Source organism: Gasterosteus aculeatus, chromosome 18 (genome assembly GCF_964276395.1).
Source record: "Gasterosteus aculeatus chromosome 18, fGasAcu3.hap1.1, whole genome shotgun sequence".
Lineage (NCBI taxonomy): Eukaryota > Metazoa > Chordata > Actinopteri > Perciformes > Gasterosteidae > Gasterosteus > Gasterosteus aculeatus.
In genome coordinates, this window is record NC_135706.1 from 14640472 (window position 1) to 14662378 (window position 21907).

At 45.3% G+C, this 21907-nt stretch overlaps 2 protein-coding genes across 9 annotated transcripts; both read right to left on the minus strand.

The window, feature by feature from the left end:
• Positions 1 to 1233: 1233 nt before the first annotated feature.
• Positions 1234 to 14066, minus strand: gpcpd1 (glycerophosphocholine phosphodiesterase 1). 6 transcript variants are annotated; one of them, XM_078093572.1, is made up of 22 exons: positions 12562 to 12938; positions 12224 to 12302; positions 11906 to 11996; positions 11699 to 11783; positions 10341 to 10379; positions 10144 to 10219; positions 8870 to 8911; positions 8397 to 8520; positions 8006 to 8255; positions 7741 to 7903; positions 7531 to 7660; positions 7337 to 7391; positions 7154 to 7246; positions 6939 to 7016; positions 6771 to 6810; positions 6197 to 6255; positions 5969 to 6034; positions 5662 to 5798; positions 5296 to 5431; positions 4619 to 4779; positions 3949 to 3998; positions 1234 to 2629 (listed from the first exon to the last, which is right to left on the minus strand). In XM_078093572.1, the coding sequence occupies exons 2-22, from the start codon at positions 12270 to 12272 to the stop codon at positions 2586 to 2588; spliced, it is 1968 nt and encodes a 655-aa protein (XP_077949698.1). In that variant the 5' UTR covers positions 12273 to 12302; positions 12562 to 12938; the 3' UTR covers positions 1234 to 2585. The 6 variants fall into 6 exon arrangements, with proteins under 6 accessions (XP_077949698.1, XP_077949696.1, XP_077949699.1 ...); XM_078093570.1 differs by lacking the exons at positions 3949 to 3998; positions 12562 to 12938 and adding an exon at positions 13688 to 14066; XM_078093573.1 differs by lacking the exon at positions 10341 to 10379 and having other exon boundaries at positions 12562 to 12944.
• Positions 14067 to 14796: 730 nt separating this feature from the next.
• On the minus strand, positions 14797 to 20492 carry LOC120808478 (solute carrier family 23 member 1). Of its 3 annotated transcripts, none has more exons than XM_040161429.2 (12): positions 20284 to 20492; positions 19927 to 20061; positions 19614 to 19771; positions 18713 to 18872; positions 18330 to 18511; positions 18061 to 18181; positions 17818 to 17974; positions 17445 to 17698; positions 17164 to 17328; positions 16972 to 17080; positions 16733 to 16828; positions 14797 to 16632 (listed from the first exon to the last, which is right to left on the minus strand). In XM_040161429.2, exons 1-12 carry the CDS (start codon positions 20329 to 20331, stop codon positions 16394 to 16396), a joined length of 1824 nt encoding a protein of 607 aa, XP_040017363.1. In that variant the 5' UTR covers positions 20332 to 20492; the 3' UTR covers positions 14797 to 16393. The 3 variants fall into 3 exon arrangements, with proteins under 3 accessions (XP_040017363.1, XP_040017362.2, XP_077949701.1); XM_040161428.2 differs by having other exon boundaries at positions 19614 to 19822; XM_078093575.1 differs by lacking the exon at positions 20284 to 20492 and having other exon boundaries at positions 19614 to 19822; positions 19955 to 20036.
• Between the last annotated feature and the right edge of the window lie 1415 nt (positions 20493 to 21907).

A 21907-nucleotide genomic window follows, 5' to 3' on the forward strand; every position in this document is an offset into this window, starting at 1 on the left:
ACATTTGCACACACCGCATGATTCGCATAGATAGATAACATGTTATACACTATTAAACCACCATTTATTTACATTTCCCATAAAGATGGAACATTTACTATTGTATTCTATAAAAAAATATTAAAGAAGCAATGGTGTACGTCGTGTTTCTCTACACCAGAGGGCGCTAATGGCTAACATACAATTGTTACCACCTGACCCGAAATACTACCGTCATGTAGTGCGGGATTCCATTTAAAACATAGAGTTGAGCCATGTTTAGATTCACTGCACATTACATTGTTGAAATGTTCAAGATCTTTCAGCTGCATGGATTTTATACCATGTCCTAAAAGTTGTAGTAGGCCTTTTCATAATAGCACAGGTGTCACTAACAAGATGAATTATCACGCACATGCGTACGATGTAGGTGAATAAAGTGAATGGATTCTGAACAAAGCACTAGTGCTTTTGTTATGCTCTGATGAACAATCCGCTGATGATAAAGTAATGATGGCTGTGCTTGACTGAACATGCACACAAAGGCCTGCTTCTGCTTATTAGAGAGCAAGGATTTTTCTCTAAATGCGGGTGTAAACTTCTCGCTTTAAAACCCGGTCTACTTGTACATTTCTGTTTGGTCTTGTATGGAGCTCATTATCTGTCATTTTGTAGGACCAGTTGCTGCTTGCATATTCCACTCTGCCATCTGCACTTACAAGTATTTAGGCACACCTAACTAAGTGTAATGCACTGCGTGTCCGGTTATCTTTCATTGTTAATTGCTCTTCAACCTTGCACCTTCCAAAAAAGCTTTTATCCATCTAAGTCAGCCTTTGGACGGCCCAGGCAGATTCAAGGGAAGCTGCTGGATCAGGGATAAATCAGATTTATGCTGATAACCACTACCTGCGTGACATTGTTGGTGCACATTTCTGCCGAGTGTGCACGTGTTATCTTGTGTAAACAGCAGTTCCAGAAACAAAACTTGTTCTAATGTTTTGTACAAACAGCAACACGACTTCTATCCTTTACAGCTCAGTTTTCAACACAGGGTGTCCTGATAAGGGTGCTTTGTACGTATTTCTAGGAATCTTCTCAGTAGAATGCAGTCCATGCCAGATGGAGGAATCAACGACAAACCTCATAGTTTTCTGATTTGATTCTGATTTACTTAAACAAGCAAAAGGAGCTTGCAACGAAACAAAATCTGCCTACGGGATGCAAAAGAAAAAAGTTCAAAAGGACAAAATAAACAAATATAGGTTTTGATTTTATTTACAATACCTTTAAAACAATTCTGTCCTGACAGGGAGTTTACATTATTTATCAGATTCACACAAATATTGTGGCCATGCACGACTCAATCATTACAATTTGGAGTTAAGAGATTGTGTGATGAAACAGATAGATACACACGGACGGTATACAATACATGGATCTGTTTTGCTCGGATCAACGTACAGCATTCCCATTGCATCGTATAAATACATCATATCAAGATGCAAATGAAGTGTTTTCAAGCGTATCGTGCTGATGATCCTTCATGCGATAAGAAGCACGGGTGAGAGTAGGAGAGAAGGTAAGTACGTGTTCATTCTGTACACGCATCTCAACTCAAGTCTATTCTAATCGAAGATGAGTGAGGTATTGGTGGTTTTTAAAACTAAAACAGACCTGATTATCCCCCCCCCCCATAAGGCTGTGGCATGTACTGTGTGCACGCTGGCGAATAAAACATTCTTCTGCTTCTCCTCAAATCAAGTAGATATAAGAACAAAGAATGTAGCACATTCAGTATGCAGCATGTAAAGGACAAGGAGGTGCTTCCACCAGTCCACTCTAAACTAAATAAATCCCTCACGCAAGCATTTCTTAATGACAACCTGCACCTCCCCAAATTATCTCTGTGCTGAACCAGAAATAGCAATCGGTTGCTGTTAATCATTGCTATTTGAGACAATGAGAATAACATTCAAGGTAATGGCTCCATGCACGGAAAATAGGAAAACAGCAGAAAGTGAAACAAAAAGAAGCCTAATGCAACATCATCATGTATTTCCAGTTAGACTTTTACACCCGTAAAATATAAAACAAACTGAAAAATTTGAGTCCTGTGAAATGATGCGACGGAAGCCCAATATTATGCAATGTGACAAATAGTTCGCCCCTATTGTGCATGAACATGGCTGTCTTTATGTTTTGGCAAAACATGCACATGTTTCCCGATAGAAAAGTACAAATAAAAACTTGTGTGAAGATGCAGGACTTATAGACGGATGTTGTAATCGAGCAGAGTGCAGACGGTTTAAGTGGTTTCTCTTGTGATTAAGTTCTGAAGAGTTTAAGAAATCAGAGATCTTGTAACGATCTGCAAACGACATGATTCTGTTTGATCATCCGTTCCCACTTCGGTCCCCCAAGACCTCATCCGCGCAGGTCTGGGGTCAGTCATGAGGAGCTGAGGCCGGAGTCGGACTCCACGCTGCCACCGCGTTCCTCGGAGGCAACGCAGGACGCCGTGGCGCAGGGGATGGAGTAGCAGGAGCAGCTGGAGCTGTTACGGGTCTCCTCTGTGATGACCTCCTGCAGCGTGTGCTGCTCCTCTACCTGGAAGAAGTTCTGCTGCTCTCCGAACTCCTCGCAGATACTAAAGGGCGGAGGGAGGACACATCTTTTGTTAGATATGCGAATGTGGTCGAAAGGTCATTCAAAATAAAACAGATCCAGTAACATTTGGCTACTAAAAGGTAATAAACCCCCACTGATGAGTAATAGGGCACCGCGATGGTCATACGGAGTACAGATCATATGGCACGTGTAGTATTATAAAACTTAACTCCTTCTATTACATTTACTTGCAATTGTCTTGGAATTATGGATTTAAAGAACAACATTTTGTAGAACAATATGAAGCGATGATTTTACTAAACAGTAATGATAATACAGCACTACTTAGTAGTCCAGTCAAACTAATACATACTGTCTAATTGTCTTATTTTTCATTTTTCACAAGAAGCTAAAAGAAAAATGGTTGAATATCCGCTGGACAAGATGCAAAAAAGGTTTACCAATAAAAAAACATTCAGATCACACTCCTTTCATTCATGCAGCCATTCGAATGGAAACAGCACAATCCGACTGCACTGGTCAGCAGCAGGTTCATGCGCCCAGTCCGACCTCCTCCCCAGCGAGGTGCGGTAGATCGTTCCGTCCCCGCACGGACAATGCCAGACTTTGTTGTGGTAAGCTAAACACTCTGTTCCACGGGGGGCACAATGCTTTTAGCAGAGCTCTGCAGGCGCCCTGTGAACAGGAGCGCCGGTCCGTCCAATGCTTCACGGCGAGCTTCAAGCCGCGGACAAATATTTAACTATATTAGAAGTGCAACTTTTGCTTGACGTTGACATCAGGGTTAAAAAAAAAACCAAAGGCTGTATACTACGAGCGATCAACAGCTTCTGTTATTAAGTATTCAAACAGTCATTCAAATATCGCATCAAAGCAGAGCAGTGAAACTACTCTTCAGTCCAACAAAGAAATCACAGAGCAACGTCCCCTTTTGTAGAGAAAGCAAACTGCAGATCGTCCACAAACACAAAGAGGTGCAAATAATCGTATCTCTTTGGCCTATAGAGACGCCCAATGTGTCAAAATAACACCACCTCATGCATGAAACAAGCACTTCACTTAAGGTGCTTTTTGACTTCAAAAATGCTCTTGAATGTCTTGAATATCATGCCAAGCATAAAACCAGGAGGTTTTTCATAATTCAGACGGTGAGCGGCCGTTAAAGAAGCGGAGGGACACTATTCTAAAAAAATACAAACATTGCGATTGACCAATCAAACCGCCATGTTTGGTCCACTCCTCAAAAGCATCATTGCCGATGAGGAGTCACGTACTCTACAAATATCAGCCCAGAGTGCGTGAACAAACAAAACCAGCCAGGAACCAGAGAGACATTACGGGAGTCTGAAGAACTTGAGTCAAAATATGGCACCAAGCATTCACAAATTCTGCAAGAAAGAGGCACAGTTACAACAACAACAACAACAGCAGCAGCCACCCGGAGCCTTTCAGGTCGCACATGAAGTTACATGTGGAATCTGCAGGGGGGGGGAGTTTGGGGGGGGAGGGGAGTCCGTAAGGCATCGCTGACCACGCAGCTCTTGTAAGCCCAGAGGAAAACGCTTCCAGCCCGCCGGCTTTATGTAACAGCGCCGGTGTCACTTTGTCACAGACAAAGCGGTCGATGAATGATTGAAAGAAAAAAAAAAAAAAAAAAAAAACATTTTCATCAAGGGCCGAGCGGCCTGCCGAGGGCTCGGTGACATAACCTCGTTGATAACAACGGCGCTTTGCATAACAAGGAGCGGCGTTGGGAATCCTAATAGGCTGCGGCCCGAAACGGAGACACAACAAGCACAGCGTGTACCGTGCAGACTCTGTGGCGTCTGACACAATAACAGGAACGCCTGGAGAACATGAAAGGCCAGGTGAGTGAAACCAACGTTTGAACAGAGGAAACTGTTTTTTTTTTTTTTTTTACAAACAAAGCGTGTACTTCATGTTTGAGAGGGTGAGCGCCGCCCACTGGGTGCTCTACGCTGGGGGGAGTTGAGGCCTTGACACCCACCTGTCATAGATGAGCCCGTCGATGCCCTGCTCCCTCAGCCTCCTCCTGTTCTCGTGCTCGTTGTTGTCGTCTCCCCAGCTGAACACCACCAGGCCTTTGGACTGGGCGTCGGCGATGTAGGAGCGGTTCTTCAGCAGCTCCTCGGTGTGGCCACTGATGCCCTGAGGGACACCGGGGGAGGGAAAGCAAAGGCTCCGTCGCGTTTGGATTTTTTTTGTTGGGTTTGTCACAAATGTAGTGGTACCGGTCCAAACGGTATGTGACACGCAGCCGGCAAGCTAACCCGTCGCCATATGGGCTATAAACCCCAAAAAGGGATGTGATCAGATTCGCTGCATTCACTGAGTGGAGTTCATCCCTTAAAGACGGCTGACGCGGCGCGATGCTCGCACACTGCTTTGCTGTGTGGACTCTTTTTTCTCTGAAGCACATTGTGTAATTTCTCTGCTCAAGAAGTCCGCTGCAACACATTCCAATGCAAGCTGAATATGTGTGTACGGTTCAGGTTTAGCTGGTTACACATTTCAATACATTAAAATGCTGTTTTTTGTACCATGCTGACCCAGTCTTCTCACACTATTGTACTGCTATGTGTGGAATAAATAAAAAAACAACCTTTATCAAATGTTCCATTGTAGTTCTAGACAATCTGGAGAAGTATTTGACTTTCTGCTCACCAGAATATTCTCGCTCTGGGCAAAACTAATGGCGATCTGAGTGGACTGGCAGCGGATGTCCATCAGGTCCGTGTATTTGTCTGTAATGCCCTGACTCAGGAAGAGGATGGGGTACTTGTTCTGCTTCTGACGCACCCTGAGGGAAACACATGAAAAGAAGTCAGCAGCCGCTCCTGGTTTTATAACTAAAATCTCAGTGAAACTTCTAAAATAAGAATCTAAAATATCTAAACTGACTCAAGTAGCATGAACATGCATTCTCTGAAGAAAATGTCTTTGTCTGAAGCCAAAAGGTTATTGTGTCTCTAGATAGTACGAAGTGTCTCCAGCCTAATCAAACATGGACATCCTTTATCTTCTGCTCACATGGTGCAGATGTCCGGGTCGAAGCAGGAGAAGACGATGCGTCTCTTTCCTCCTTTTTGCAGAACGCAGGACAGGATGATGTCGAGATAGGTGTTCATGTTGAAGTAGGATGATAGGTTGCCATCCCAAGAGCCGTCCTATTGATGAAAAAAAGCATTTAAAACACACACAAGTTTACCATGAGAACATTCACACTGAACATCAACAAGCGTGACGACCTGCGGATCGCTTGAGCAATAAATCCTGTCTGGTATTTTTGTGACATTGCAAGAGGAGGATCTCACAGTGTGAACAGCAGTGTACCCACCTTCAACTGGCAGATCCATTTGAGCTCGATGTTGAAGCCCACATGCTCAGGAATAGCCTGGAAGATCTGGAAGAGAGGTGAGGAGGACGCTGTTCATTTTCTGATGACCGTGTGCAGGTAGAAATCGATATATAATGTAATCAGTTGTATAGTCCTTTTTGCAGGCCTATGCATCGACTGATTAGATACACTTTTCTATAAAATCATGAGCTTTATGCAGCCATTCACCTGTGAGAGGGAAGGGAAAGGCTGATGCTCATCGATTTCCTCCTCGTCATCCAGCAGATCTGAAGCGGCAAACAGAGGAGCGTTAACGCGCGACGGGCGACCGACCTGCTGTCTGATTGACAGATTCAGCGTCACACACATCGCTCTGCCGTGACGGAACACACACATTAACGGCAATGATTTTAACTTTTCATTAAGATGTCATGTGCAATTACAGTTCAGTCAAAGCAGTTTATAACAGTGTCACGACTGTTTTCTTTGTATTCAAGTAAAGTGGAACAATTAGATTCTTCAATTAAGATGTCAATATTTGTAATTACATCGTCAAACCAGTTTATAATAGTGTCATACCTCTTTTATTTGAATTCAAGTAAAGTGGAATGATTAGATTCTACAATTAAGATGTCATTGTGTGTGATTACATAGTCAAACCAGTTTATAACAGTGTCATGACTGTTTTCTTTGAATGTTTTGTTAAAATGTCATTAAGGGCAGTCTCTACAAGACAGACATGTCTGCACGCAGCTTTGCAACACGACGTGCGACAACACACAAACAGTGGGGGGGGTCATACCTTTGTCATCTGTTTCTTTTATTGCAGTGGCATGGACCAGCTGTGAAAAACACAAAGCACACAATTCCATCAATCAGTGTTTGGTATCTTATCACGATAAATCAGCCCTCCGTCCAGCTGTAAAGACTCAAAAAGGTTGTATTTGTTGTTTGTTTGGTTATTTATTACCTTCAGAAGCTGCAGCTGATCAAAAGTCAGGTCTTTGACCGGCACCTCGATAAGCTCCAGAGACGTCTTGTCGTTCTTCTGTCATGAAGAGACAAAGAGAAGGAAATTAATTGATTTAAGTCCAATCTTTCCAAACGTGTGTTCGTCGGGTCACGATCAGTTCAGATCCAAAAGGAGAAGTAAACCACGTTATAAGACGTCTCTTATCATTTTACCTTCTTGGTGGATATGCAGCACGTCAGATCGTGGTACACGATGGGAACGGCATCCTTGGAGAGGTGGACATCAAACTCTACATAGGCTGCACCCTGCGAGCACACGATTGAGACCAATTTAAGGCGGAGGTCACGATACGAGGGGAAATACTCACTCGGGCTTTAATCATCTGCGCAACTCACATGCTTGGCAGCGCTTTTGAATGAAGCTATTGTGTTCTCCCGGACTCTCTGGTGCCTGTAAAACACAAATGAAAAAACGATTTGTTGACAGGGAACCGATACGCTGATGTGCTGCGCCTCGGTGACGGACACTCTGTTGCGCGAGTCAATGATTTCTTTGTGGCTGGCGTCCAACAAAAGAGTCAGGGACTCACCTGGCTGCATGTGTGCTGCCGGCGCCTCTGTGGCCCACGTTCAGAGTGCTTCTTTTCTTCCAGTACTTGGTGAAGGAGGAGCTCATTTCACACTGGTAACCCTGGATGGGCCGGATCACCAGGTAGTCCACTTAAAACGGAACCACAAGGCGAGTCAGCGGGTTCACGCGCCACGCGCTCGGTTCGCCGCCAGGCGACAGATGAACTCACCTCGCACTTTCCCAATGGTCTGTCTGGAATTTCGGCCCATTATGGGAAGCGTGGCTACTCCGTAGTCCTTCCCGCTCTCCGAGAAAGAGGAGGAGAGCAGGCAAGCGGTGCCCACGTAACCCGGGAGACCGTCGCCCTGGACTACGTGCTCACTCATGTCCTCCTGTGAACAGACACGTCCAATGAAAACAGGTACCCGGCGCGTGCTTGCTCCTACTAAGGAGGGGGTGGTGGGGGTTTACTGGTTTATCAGAGGTAGCCTTACCTCAAAGAATTCGAAGGTGAGCTCCAGGTTGTACGCGTCCATGCTGTGGATGCTGTACTCGGTCCACTGGGAGGGCTCCAGCGCGTAGCCGCATTCGGGCTGAGAGTGGCGCGACTTGTAGCCGTTGGCGCTGATCATGCTGATCTCCAGAGTGGTGGTCTCCTTGTCCAGAGACGAGTGACTATGCTCTTCTTGTTCCTCCTCCTCGTCGTCGTCTTCCTCCTCAAATCCCTCTAATGTCAGCTTGATTCTGCGTAGGCGGGTCAGATAAAAGAGTTCAAACAATACGTCAGTTCCTGTGGGGCACTGGTGACACCGCCGTGATCCACCGATCCGCCTCATGTCACTTTCGCCGGGCGCTGTTGGATTCGACCTCGGTGTCATCCCTTACCTAAAGCGAGACTTCTTGTATTTCTTCTTGGTGATAGACACCGGAGACGTCTTAGAATAGTGCAGACGCAGGCGAATCTCCGTCTGGCACGTGAGCCACCCAGAGTCAACACAATTCACCCCATCTATAAATAGGGAGGACACAGGCCGGAAGCATGTGAGGACAACGGATCTCCATCAGAGACCTGGTGACAGAAAAGGGCGAACTGCTTGTTCCGTTATAAAGAAGGAGATCAAAACCTCTGCGGAACAGAACACGGGAAGTGACACAATGTGGCCTCTGGGGATTTATATTTCCCAGAACGATTGCGTACATCAGTAAGCAATTTAGTTTTTACGGTACTCTCATCTCATTGGGATTTTACATTCCGCGAAGCTGATTCGTTCTGTAAACGGAAAGATCGCTTGAGTTAACAGTTAAGTTTGTCTAAACTGGGGGCTTAGTTAGGTTAAAATTAAAAAAGAAAAACTTACTGTGAATTCCAAAATGTCCGTCGTCAATATTTTGGTGTGACGCTGCAATAAAGAGAAAAGGGGCATTAGAAACTTTTAGAAGAATTTCAACATCAGAGGTTGAGGTCAAATCCAACAAGAGCATTCTCTGTTTATAGAGAGGAGATTTAGATTTGCCTCAACTTCACAATCTCAGCAATCAAATAATAATAAATAATCATTCTTAACTACAATTCTGAGCATGGGAATGTCATCAATGCTAATCAGGCAGGCTTGTGATTACTAAACTACTCAGACCTGAAACAAAAACACAGAAATAAAGACTGGGGGCCCTGACATCCGGGTGCATATGTGGCTGCAACAGGTTTACCATTCAAGCTCTTTTACAATGAGCTTTGCACGGTGATGGGGGAATCATTCAAATATGCAGCGTTTTAAATGTAGAAGCTGTGCACAGTGAGAAAAAAAATAAATCAAGTAGACACATTATTGTGCATCGAGCTGAATCAATAGTCATTTTTATAATCGCAGCGATGGCCGTCTGAATAGGAATCAAAGCCGTGGCTTTTATCCACGAACGGTTGACAACATCGGCTTACGACATCTGCTGCATTGCAGTGTTTCTTTTACAGCTATTTATTATATATATATATATATATATATATATATATGTATGTAGATTATTACAGCAAGTGGAGTCCCTGCTCTTTGGCAAATTTGCAAGAATCTACAGATAAATTACAGACGGAAAAAAAACACTTTGCCCAAAATAAGTTAAATAGGAACATTCTTATTCAGAACAAAAGAAACTGCCCCCAGTGATCATTCTATAATCAATAATAATAATTAACTACTGAATGGTGCACTGTCTGCACCCCCCCATTCCGTTCCTCATGTCCCTGAATAACACACACACACACACACACACACACACACACACACACACACACACACACACACACACACACACACACACACACACACACACACACACACACACACACACACACACACACACACACACACACACACACAAATCTACTTCTCGCTGACCACGTCTGACATCGACTAGTCTTGACCCTGAGTTCTAGAAGTTTTATCTCACAAATAAAAAACGTCCGTAACGCTAAATGGTCCGACAATAAAAACAGAAGGTTGGGTCACGGTGGGAATTCGCCGTCACGAAGGCAACTGTAACATATTGTGCCAGCGGTGGGAATGGGAGGTGTTCTGGAAACGCTTTCCCGAACCAAACTACGGCGTGCAGCTCTTTTTCTTCTCTTCTCATTCTATACCTGTGGGGCTCATCGTGCGGGGCTGCTGATGGGTCTCCCACATATTGACTAGCACTTGACGGGGACCCCCTGCGTTCTGCAATTCCAATGTTGGGTACAATGTTAGGATTCTCAAATCACATACATTGCTATACGTTTCAGTCTCAATAAAGCCGCTGTTGGGAGTGTCAGAAAGGATTTAGAGCTGGCATAGTCACCAATCCCCATCCGGGGCAGTCAGTCGCCCTGGTTGAAATCTGAAAAGTGGGGTTGTTAGTGAAGAGAGAAAAAGAAAAGGTCTTGAGTTACTCATTGAGGCGCTGTCTTCATCTGTAATAAAGCCGTCATCAACTTTATCACCGATATGGCAGCAGCATCACACATCTGTCATTTACTTAGAACAGTACATGGCTCTAAAGGAAACCAACACTGCTCAAGTCTATAATTATGAAAAACATGATCCGTGAGTTAACAGCTGAATTGCTGCCTCAAAATAAAATGCCACACTAAGTAACCTTAGATCCTTAAACTTCCAAGCTTGGCCCCCGATTCGATGAAGAGATCAAAACCGTGGCAAATGGTAACCGCCTGAAGGCCGATAACAGGTTTCAATCCACAGCCAAGGGCTTTAAAGAAGTCAGACCTCTCCCAAAGAGCACAACAGGAAAACCAGTCAGAACAGGCTTCAGATCGCATGCGGTATAAACCAACCCTTGACCTAGAAACACAAAAACACACCCGTACTTGAGCAAAAAGGTACGAGAGGCAGCACTGTGCCGTCAACAATGTAACAGTCGGCCAAACCATGGAACACATTTTAATAGCCCAGAGAAAAAAGTCCCCCGTACGTGTGGTGTTTTGCTATAACAGACAAACAGCAACTTGACTTTTGTTAGCCTAGCACCAAAAGTTGGTTGATGATTAGCTAGGAGAGTGACATTAGTTGGTGTGTAGTCCGAAAATGTCCCAGCTCATCGCATTCATTCACATTGCTCACGACGTCCACCTCAATTGTCCTCTCTGGCAAAAAGGTGACCTAAATCGGTTGCGTAAGCCAGCATTGCCCTAAATTGGTTATTAGCGCCTGTTCTTCTTTTTTCCAGCAGTCGCCACCAAGCTGAAACGAAAACTAACGGTCGTGCAAAAGCTAAATGTTATTCTGAGAGTGCGCTGATGCGCAGCGCTCAACGTAAACAGACGTGCAGAACTTTAGTGGCTCAATGCAGTGCATCCATTGACTCACTCTCAACCAAATCAGGACGCTTGATCGCATCTACCCGCGTTAGAAGATAATACTCAGGGACAGCCACACTAGATTTATCACGCCATTTTCGGGACACAATTTTCTGTCCCTTTCCTTTCAAGGGGTACGCAATCTGGGGTTGGCTATTCCACAACAACGCCCTGAAGGCATGGGCATAGGTTATGGAAAGAGATGACAGAAATCTTTGCGGTCCTTGCGTTTAACTGTATCAAGTCTTGAGAGTTGTACAACGAACTCAAAGTCAGTGGAAGACATAAACTAGTGGAACTAGTTGAGGCTAACATGCTTAGGAACACAGGAGTGTCTGCTCACCTTTGACTGCAGAAAGAAACCCTTGAGATAGCGATACTTGGACACAACCCCTTTAGGCATGGAGATCGTTGTAGTCCATATTTTTCTGTCCGGGGGTAAAACACATACGTTAGCGTTTTACACCGACACAATAGCCGGGAAGAAGAAAGAGCATGAGTTAAAAATGTGTTTGAATGACTGGGACAACGGACAGGAAATGTAACGTACTCATCGCTCCCATCAGGGAGCAAGACCACCGCATTTTGATAACTCCAGCTTCCCAGGGCTTCGCAGCTACCAACGACTGCAATCACCTCCCCTAGGAAAGTCATCAAAAAGGCCTTTTACATGACGTCACTTCAGCAGAAATTTAGAAAAAAATAGAATAGAAAAAAAGAGAAAATAAATTGTATTTATAAAAACTACAACATCATTAAAAATGTTACAATTCGAAAGACTCCTAACTGCATTATAGTCTAAACCGTGAGGGGACAAGAGTCATATTTTGGCAACACTACAGTTGACAAATAGAAAAGACCTCCGTACCTGAGGACGTCTCGCCTCTGACAGCTAAGGTCACCTGGGTGGTCTCCATGGTGGACGCAGGCACACACACAGCAACCAGCTGAGACAACAAACACATGATGACACTCGTGTTTTGTACAAAAGACAAAAAACAACAACAACATCCTGCTGCGCCAAGTACTAATAACTAAAAAAGTGCTTTAACCTAAAAGGTAATTATGCTAACTACTTGTTGTTGACACGGGTAAACAGGTTAAAAACATACGAGGTTAACGCTGAATAAAACGTATCGAGACTACTGGCTAATTAACATCACGTAGACGAACAGTTAGCTGGCTAATAGCGGAGATGGCGGCTACCTTGTTGACTTTGGCAGCGGACGTCGCGTTGGCCCTTAGCGGTGCTGGAGGAGGAGGGTACACCGTGTACCAGGTTCAGCTATCCCGCAGAGAGGCATCGGTCTAACGTTACGCTTTGCGACAGCATAAAGTCCATCTGGGTCACCGCCAACGACACGAAGCCGGACGCTAGCTGACTAACGTCAAATATTCCGGTGGCAAAAATAACGCCTTTCGGAATGGAGTTTTTAACAACATAGATGGTATATTTTGAACTGCCCAAACTGACTAAAAGAAAATAAACTGTCCCCGACAAAGGAGGCTACGCAATGGGGAAGCTACAAGTAAACAGCAAGTTCGGGTAGCGCGGACAGGGAAACTTCCGGTGTAGACTTTCAAAGTAAAGTCATGTAACGTTGTTTGACGTGTACAGCGGCAAGTAAAGAGAACGCGGTTTAGCTGGTAGTAAACAGTTTTGTGTTATTTGCAAATGCCATAATTTAGCGAGGGAAAATGAAACGTTAAACGGAGCACTCCAACACCAAATACGTCATGCGTACCGCCGCTGGGTTATAAACGACTAATTTGGATCAAGGTGATACAACGTGGGATTTATTTACGAAGGCAAAGAACTATTCATTTAATAATTTAAATTGCACTGACCGCGTGCATTCACCCTCGTGCATCTGAAATCCGTATCCCTCTCACCAGCATTGAGGCCTTTTATTTTGAAAGTACAATCGCCGTTTGCCGTGACGTGTCGTAACTTCCGCCCGGTAGCTTGGCGAGGCCGGCTCATACCGCCCTGCTCTGGATCCCGGGCGCAGCGTCAGGTCACCGCATCAACGGAACACGAGCCGACGGCGCATGCTCGACCGCCCGAAAGCGGTAAACAAAACAACGGCAATCCGAGGAAGTCGTACTTTTACATGTAGTGCAGGGAGCAAACGGAATTAGGCAAACTAAATTAAATTAAATTAAATTAGACGCGTTTGAAGAATTATTTAGCAACATAAATCCCACACGGCGTCTATTACTGCGGTAGTGGTAAATCAAAATATTGTTGTTCCTGGATCCATTCCCGCCCGTAAAAAAAAACCGCCCGTAAAACATGCAACAGAAATGACTTTGCATCGAGGTCACGTACCGTCAGTAGAAATCGATACGCACGTTCATGTTGGGTGGAATCACACGTTGTGATGGAGGGAATGAAGGAGTTGTTAGTTTGAGACGGAGGGAGAGTCACTGAAAGCAATGCCAGGAGCCCCTTCCACGGCTGTTTGCCGTAAACACCACAATGGGACTATTCTCCATAATATGTCTCACAATAACAAGTTCTTCAACCGGTTGCACAGCCCAAAGGCAACCTGAACACCTGCAGCTCTTAGCCAATTGTTATTGTGATAATTTTAATAAAAGCAGCCGGTAGTTGATTTCCCACATTTTACGTCCAGTGCTGCTGTGTGACGAGGATTTCAGGTTAATACTTGTTTCAAGAAAACCTGGTGACCCTCCAACGCACTCACAGAGGCTTCCCATCCAAAGCTTGGCCCGCAGCCCCCTCCAGTGTTTGAATGGACCCAACGCAGGCAAGGAGGAGAGAGCGCCGCGGCCTAAACGAGAGTAAATCTAACACCACGGGGGCCTTTAGTTCCCTCGCAGGGCACTCCGTCATCTCATCGCTTGCAACGTGCCCTGTGTGACGTCGTGAAGGAATCAGGGATTAAGGGGTTTTGTCTCGTTTTGGGCTCATGCAGACAGGTGGATTACTAATAAGGGAACGAGGACAACGAGAGCTTTCATTTAGGGATGAGCTGTTTCCAAAAGTCGGCTTTCTTCACTCGGGGGCCCCGGCTTTGTTAATGAAAAACCCGCATGTGAGGACCAGATGAAAGAGCAGAAGGAAACAAGAGGGAGATCTTGACTGCAACATTATGAATATTTCAGGATATTTCTCAGCTGCAGTGCTCCCACTTCAGACTCACGCCGCCAAAACATCATTCATGTGCACGCGCGCTGTTTCTCACGCGCATCTCTGCCATTGTTGTAGGTAGATTATGGAATAAGAGTCCCTGCAGGCTGAAGCAAAATCGCCAGAATTACAGTGCATGTTGTGTCGGATGGTAAAAAGAAAAGAGAACAAATGTGCGCCACTTGAATAATTCATGGTAGAACTAAATCATCATCGTCATAAAATAGTATTGTTTTGTGCAGCCACAACATTGATCACATGGTTGGAGTCATTGATTTAGAGTCTTTTCTAGTGGGCTCATCCACAGGTAATTAGTTCATTTTAATGGATCACAAACTTTATGTGACACAAAAAAAGAACAAGAAACGAGTGAGGAAGAAGGCACGGCAAATAGATTAAATGCAACATTTTAATTCCACACAAAGATGTACTGTATTAGAAAATGATCAAATATTCACAGAAAACAAATAATAACATAATAATTAAGAAGGTAAAACAGCCAGGCTTAAAGATGGTTTAGCAGCATCAGTCGGATCTGCCCGTGGAGTAAAGTTGTGAATTCTTTTTGTTTCTAAACAGCATGTGGAGCCTGACACATGTTTTATCAGAAATGAACCTTTCTGATAATTAAACTGAGAATAGAAAAATAACGGCTGTTGATAACAAAGCTCCTGCCCAAATCTCAGGGACGTAATAAGAAGTCCTACGCGTACAGTCTTCACACAACAATCCGTCATACGGATGAATGTGGGAACCGTTTATGTGCCAAGATGTATTTACTCCCAGCAGTTTGATCCCCATCTGCTGGTAACGAAGACACAACACCTCCATCATGTCCTGTTCGTCTCCCTATGCGCGCTCTAAAGTGCTTACAATAAATCTCATAAAGTGTCTGAAAGCTGAGGGCGACCGATGAGATCACGTAGATTTCACAAAAGACAAAATAGAAGCAATTCCTCAAAGCTGAGATAAAAATAAAATCCGTGGTGGTAAATTTGAAGCCTTCTGAGAGGAGAAATAACCGAGTTGTCGTCATCGTTTTCTCATTGAAATGCAGATTAGTGGCACAGTGCTACCCGAGACTCCATCGTGAATGACACGTGTCCACGGACCTGCCTGTCACAGCAGCGGAGGAAATGAATTCTGAGGGAACGGGGCAAAGGCGCCGGGGTCAAAAGAGACAGATTGAGGTGGTTTGTTATCTGTGTTTGAAGGAAACACAATAACAGCCTGAGGGTTGCTGCTGCAGCTCTTTAAGAAGATGGGGGCTGTGTGATAATACACTTATCCACCGGCCAAATTTAATTTCCTTCGAAAGAGGAGAATGAAGAACCCATTTCTCTAGTTGTGTGTGTGTGACCGGCCGAGAGTTAGCAGAAGAATTCTGCGTAGAGGTGGAACACAACAACACTTTGATTGTGGTTCTCTTTTAACTGACAAAGTGTGAGCGCTCCAGTTCATGGGCAGATGTGTTTATTCCTCAAATAGTGAATAGCATGGTTTACACATAAAAATAAACCCGCTGACGGCAGAATTTACGGCAAGTAAGTCAGTAAATGTACATAAACGTGCTGTAATCACCCTTCGGCAGTGACAGGCTCAGAGAAGAGATACTCAATATTTCTAAAGAATGACCTTTGTTTGATTAGAAACAGCCGTGTGTCCTAAAAAGAGAGGCTGATATGGCTTTAATTTTACTATCTGATGCCCCGTAACAGCAACAGCTACACAGGCACAAGTTGCCTAAAAGCAGTTTGGCAAAATTAGAAGTCACATAGTAGTGGAGGGGCTGCAGACTTATGTAAGGAAACGGCCTTTTATCCCAAATTTGAAGTCTTAATTTGTGTAACAGATAACTAAGACGCTACCTCCTCCGAGACCTCAGAGTGGTTCATCCGTGACCAGCGGGCCTCTGAGGGGCTGCTCACTTTGTGGCGCGTCGTTGCCCGATCCGTTGCCCTCCCACGGGCAGAACGGCACGTGGCGAACCCAAGATTGGGACGAGAGGCGAGAGGTGATGCCGAACGGGAGGTCGTACACCTGATCAGTTCCTGCAGCGTGGGCAGAGTCCTCAGGGTCCCCTTTGTCCCAGGCCAAGAGGCCGCGCTCACGTTTGGTCCCTTAGACCGGGGGGTTAGAAAGACTATTAGACCCCAGTAACATATAGTTTACCATAATGCATCCTATCTGGTTCAATATCAAACTTCCAGTTCAGCTTACCTGGAATTGTGTTATCCAGGAAGAAGCCCAGAACTCCTCCCACAAACATATTTGTGGTCAATAATATGCGTAACACTTGGTCTACCTCTTTAACACCTGAATTAAACACGAGGGGCCGGAGAGAGAAACATGTAGGTTCAATTCAGTCGCAATACTTTCAAATTCAAATTCATAAATTAAACTCCAATTAAACGAGTGAAGGCAAGCCGTTGAGAGTAATGACATTTCCCGTTAGGTACCTGTTTGTAACAAATCCGGATTCTTTGTTATGAAGTTCGGAATGACGAGTGCAGTAAACATGGAAAAGCCAAAAACAAATATATTCCTGGAGGAGTTCATGTCTGTGGACTGTAAAATGACACGTGTCAGCAAAACGCACAACAGTGACAAAGCATGTGGAAACAATCCAGGGGAGTAAGGAGTCATGTTACCTGCAGGTTGGAAACACCTGCTGCTGTTATGACTCCAAACATGATGAGGAACATCCCGCCCATCACAGGGGTGGGGATGGTGGTGAAGATGGCTCCAATTTTACCCAGCATCCCCATCAAAATCATGAAGACCCCACTCACCAGGATCACAACCCGGCTGCCCACCTGCAGGCACACAAACAAGTAATCTGAAATATAAGAGTTAATTCATCTCAGTTCCTCTAAATCCAAGTTTAAATGAGGGTTTGACGGTAGGGTTGGAGGTGAACATCTCCTCTTACCTTAGTGATCCCCAGGGCCGCCACATTTTCACTGAACGACGTGGTGCCGTTGCCCGTGCCAAAGCCCCCTGCCAACAAACTGCCGAGCCCTTCGACGGCGATGCCCCGGCTGATGGCGTGCTTCGGGGGAGGAGGGGCCCCCGACAGCCTGGCACACGCGTGGTAGTCGCCCACAGACTCAGCCATGGAGCACACGATGCCAGCCATCATCCCCAACACGCCCGCCAGGCTGACAGCTGGCATGCCCCACTGGCCTGTTCAGCAACCACAAAGTATTGGCTCTTGAATTGGCCTACGAGTGCATCTGAAGACCTCCACCTTCCCATAACTCCTTGACGCTTGAGGTATGTTGGTGGTGTTCCTGTGGACCTACCGGGATAAGGTAACGTGAACCAGGAAGCCTGGTTCACCACATCTCCCTTCACATCGGTGCGCGCCAGGTAGCCGTACTGCGCCGGATCAGACGGCAGGACGTCCGAGATTGTGAGGAGGTAGCAGACAAACCATGACGCCGCAATGCCCAGCAGAATCTAACAAGACATCTTACATTAGTGATAGCCAATTTCCAACGAACCCAAAAAAACAAACATACAACAACAATTTCCACACAACCCACAGGCATTGTCTGGAAGATGTACAACTTTGAGGAGTGCAGTTTCTTGGCTCGGCTGTATGCAGGAACGGGGATTGGTGTGCGACGGAGGTACTGGGAGAACAGGACAATCAGCACCGTGGTCCTGTGTGTAAGAAATGATGGACTAATATCAGGCTAGAAGCAGGCAGGTGACAACACCACGTCCACTGAAGGAATATGCTGATGGTTCACACGGTGAAGACATCTCGCCTCCAACTGGGCAAAGAGGCGTTTACCGATGCTTCACGTACATAGCAGAGATGCCCCAGTGGCTGCCGACCTTGGCTCCGACCGAATCGTACAGTGACAGGCCTATGAGAGAGACTGTGGGGGCAATGGTTAAGGGGCCAACGAAGCGCATGAGGAAGCCGACAAGGCCAGAGAAACCGATCAGGATCTGGAGCAGAGAGGCCACCATGATGGAGCCCTGCAGCTGTGCACAGCACCAAAATAATCAAGATAATTTGCATCAATGTCACCACTCTCTCTCTCCTTCTTAGAGCAACAGACCACAACCCCAACATGATGGATTACTTTCCAGTGAGGAAAGCAAAGCTGAATTAATCATGAGGTCTACGGAGGTGCTGTTTCACGTCAGCGGTCCGTTGAAGGCGCGTCGCTTGTGGCGGCTCACAGTTCTTAAGCGGGTCAGCCACACTTCTACGAAGAGAGGGGAGGAGGTGTTGACCAGACTGGCGTTCTGTGTCCATGTTGGGCACTTCCACTCTGGCATGGACAACATGGCCATAGACGGGGTCAACAAAGCAAAGGTGGCCCCCTGCAGGATGGGAAGCCTACAAGTGTGACGGAAACAGAAACAGGTCCATCAGATAAAAGCATTTCACCCGTTCTAATGCAAGAGATGAATGAAACAGCTCATTAGGCAACTGGTGAGCTGGCATTCACTGGACATTTACCAAAATCTTATGTCAAATGACACTAATACGTTATTCTACAATGTATTCATGCGAACATCCCAAACTGAAGAAAATAATTACATACAAAACACCATAACAATCGCACATGGTGCTCACACATCTCCATCCTGGTGAAAAAAGCACCACAATTATCATATATATAGTATTTCTTGAGAAAAGATTCCTGTGCCAGAGGAGCCATAGATAGCCTCCTGCTTGGAGATATTGCAAACTGGCGTGTGATGTATCGTACAGGAGGGCTCCTGTGATTAAAACCACCCAGACATCGTCAAACATCGTTTGATACCCATCTGCCGAACATCAACCCAAAGGATATTAAAAGACTACATTTCCTCCACAGGCACAACCTGTTCAACCTGCAGTTCTCTTACAATAAGTAGAGAAGTATCAGCTGCTGGACCATCACAGTCCGGAGCAGCTCGGTCTTCAGACTGTTAAATCCGTCCTCCACGCTCTATACTTTAGACCTTTTTTGAAAATGAATGCATTTGATAGTGAATCGGATTGAACCATCAAGTACATGTGGCGAAAAATAAAAACTGCCATTTTTTTCTCACATGTTTGTTAACATAAATATACCAATATTATGTAATAGACCTGACGCCGAAGGTGACCTGCAGCAGGGTGATCAGGCCGCTGGCGAAGAAACCCGTGTTGATGAGCTGACTCTGGGTCAGGATGTCGTGCTGCAGGCACAGCCCCTCGGAGAGGATGAGGGGGACGGAGGTCATCGCACCAAAGGATGTCAGGTAATGCTGCACGGGAGAGGAACCAGGGATGAGGAATCGACCGCATTGATGACACAGCTGAAAACAAATACATAAATAAAGCGTGCCGTTTCCTTCCCCTGGGGTGCGATGTGCAGTTAAAGGGACAGGCGAAAACAGACATGTAACGTCCCTTGTGATACCTGAATGGCTAGAAGAATGCACAGGTACCAGGGGGGGACGTCGGTCACACAATAAGTGGGTTTATTTCCATCTTCCTCTGTTTCACAGCTGCTCCCGCGTGTCTCTTTTGCTCCTCGTTGATCATTGTCGTCCATCTGCAGCGCCATTCAAAACACGTAGGGTCATTTTAAGAGTTGCATAACTTCAAATATAAAATCCCGCTGTGAATTAGGATCAACAAAACTAACTGCACGTTCAATCCTCACCGTTATACGAGATACAACATTAACAGCAGCGTCTCTCTGTTTAAGAAGAAAATACTTCAAATGACAACACGAGACCACACATAATCTACCCGAATAACTCAATGTACTTACATCAAATACAACATCGCGGGGTCCATTGCTTCCATTCCCCGAAGCCATTGCAACTTCACTGCAAGATTTTGGATTGTCAAGGTGGAGTTGTTCCAAAAGGGTGGATTTAAAGTGGAATTATAAAATATAAACTGCAGAGAAACAGCCTGGGACAAAATACAGTAACACATTTGTTCACCTCAGGACAAAGTTCAGCTCTCTTATCAGTTGCACATTATACGTTAATATGTTAGTTATTACTTTGTCTTGGTTTGAACCACAACCAGTCAGCATAAGCTGCACTGAAAGATACAATTAGGAATAAACGGATCGATAGATATATTTAAAATATTTGATGATAGTTTTTGAGGGTCTCTAGGCTGCCTACTTTTGAGCTATTTACATCAATTTAATTAATTCATACTGAGGAGTAAAAAAAGGAAGAAAACTCTCAACCGAGAGATCAGAGGGAACTCTGACGGGTCGTATTTAACGCTTGGACCTCCAACTGTCACATTTGACGAGACATAATCAGGAAGATGGTTAGATGAAGAGATCAAGGCCTTCAAAGGGAGGCTCTGTCCCTCACTCGGATAACTGATCCCATCTCTTTGTGTAAAGCTGATGAGTGTGTCACGGTAGGTGCAGACGGCCGTCACAGGAAATTGTTGTATGCAAAATACCCTCCAGCTTCGTAAAAGAAAGGATGCTAACAATTAAGGTTCACACGCAGCGCTTCCCCTCCTCGTGTTTGGGGAGCAGAGTGTCCAGGTCAAAGTCACCCGTTGTTCCCCCCCGAGGCTCGCCCGTTCTCCCTGAGATGAATCGATGACACCACAAGCAGTTCCACAGGAAAGAACTGGGTCAAACTGACATTATCCAGATCAAAGTACTGGGGAACCGTTGAAACAAGGACGGGAAGGCAGCAACGCAGGAGACGCTCTCTCTTTTGTAATAATGCTAATGTGTGCAGTCGGGCTTTGCACTTAGGGAGTCATTTACTTTCTAAAGGACGCTTTGCAGAGCTCCAAATTTTAACGTCTGGCTGCGATGTAAACATCATTAATCCCCCTGCAACATGCTTTATCATTTTATGACCTACAGGCAGGCTGTATTTGTCAATTTGTCGTTTGGAGTTTAGAGAAGCATATAAGCTGATTTGTTGGGAGACGTTGGGTTTGCTGCTCATTAGAGCCCAGACGTTTACTCCAGAACGATCATTTTTCTGCTTATGCAAAGTGTACATGTGACCCAGAGCAATAAACGCATCCTGAGTCACGCTGCGAATGCGCTCGCCCTCCTGAACAACGGCACAAAGTAATGTTGACACATTCTGACCAGTGGGATGCAGAGATGTAGGCGCACGGGTTTTTGAAAGCAGCAAAGAACATTCGGACAGCAGACGTCACGGCGCATGAAGTATTTCTTCATGCAGCAAGAAGCCATCATGCTTCAGTTGAGGGAACGAGTAGTAAAAGACAACAGCTCTTATACGATGTATTTTCAGATAGCTGGTATAATATATATATTTATTTTACTGCATTTGGACAGCGGAGGAGTGATATATACGAGCATACACAAGCAGACTTCTCTTTGCAGCCCCGCCGCCCCCCGATGGTCCGTAGCAATTCAACTTTAAAGACAC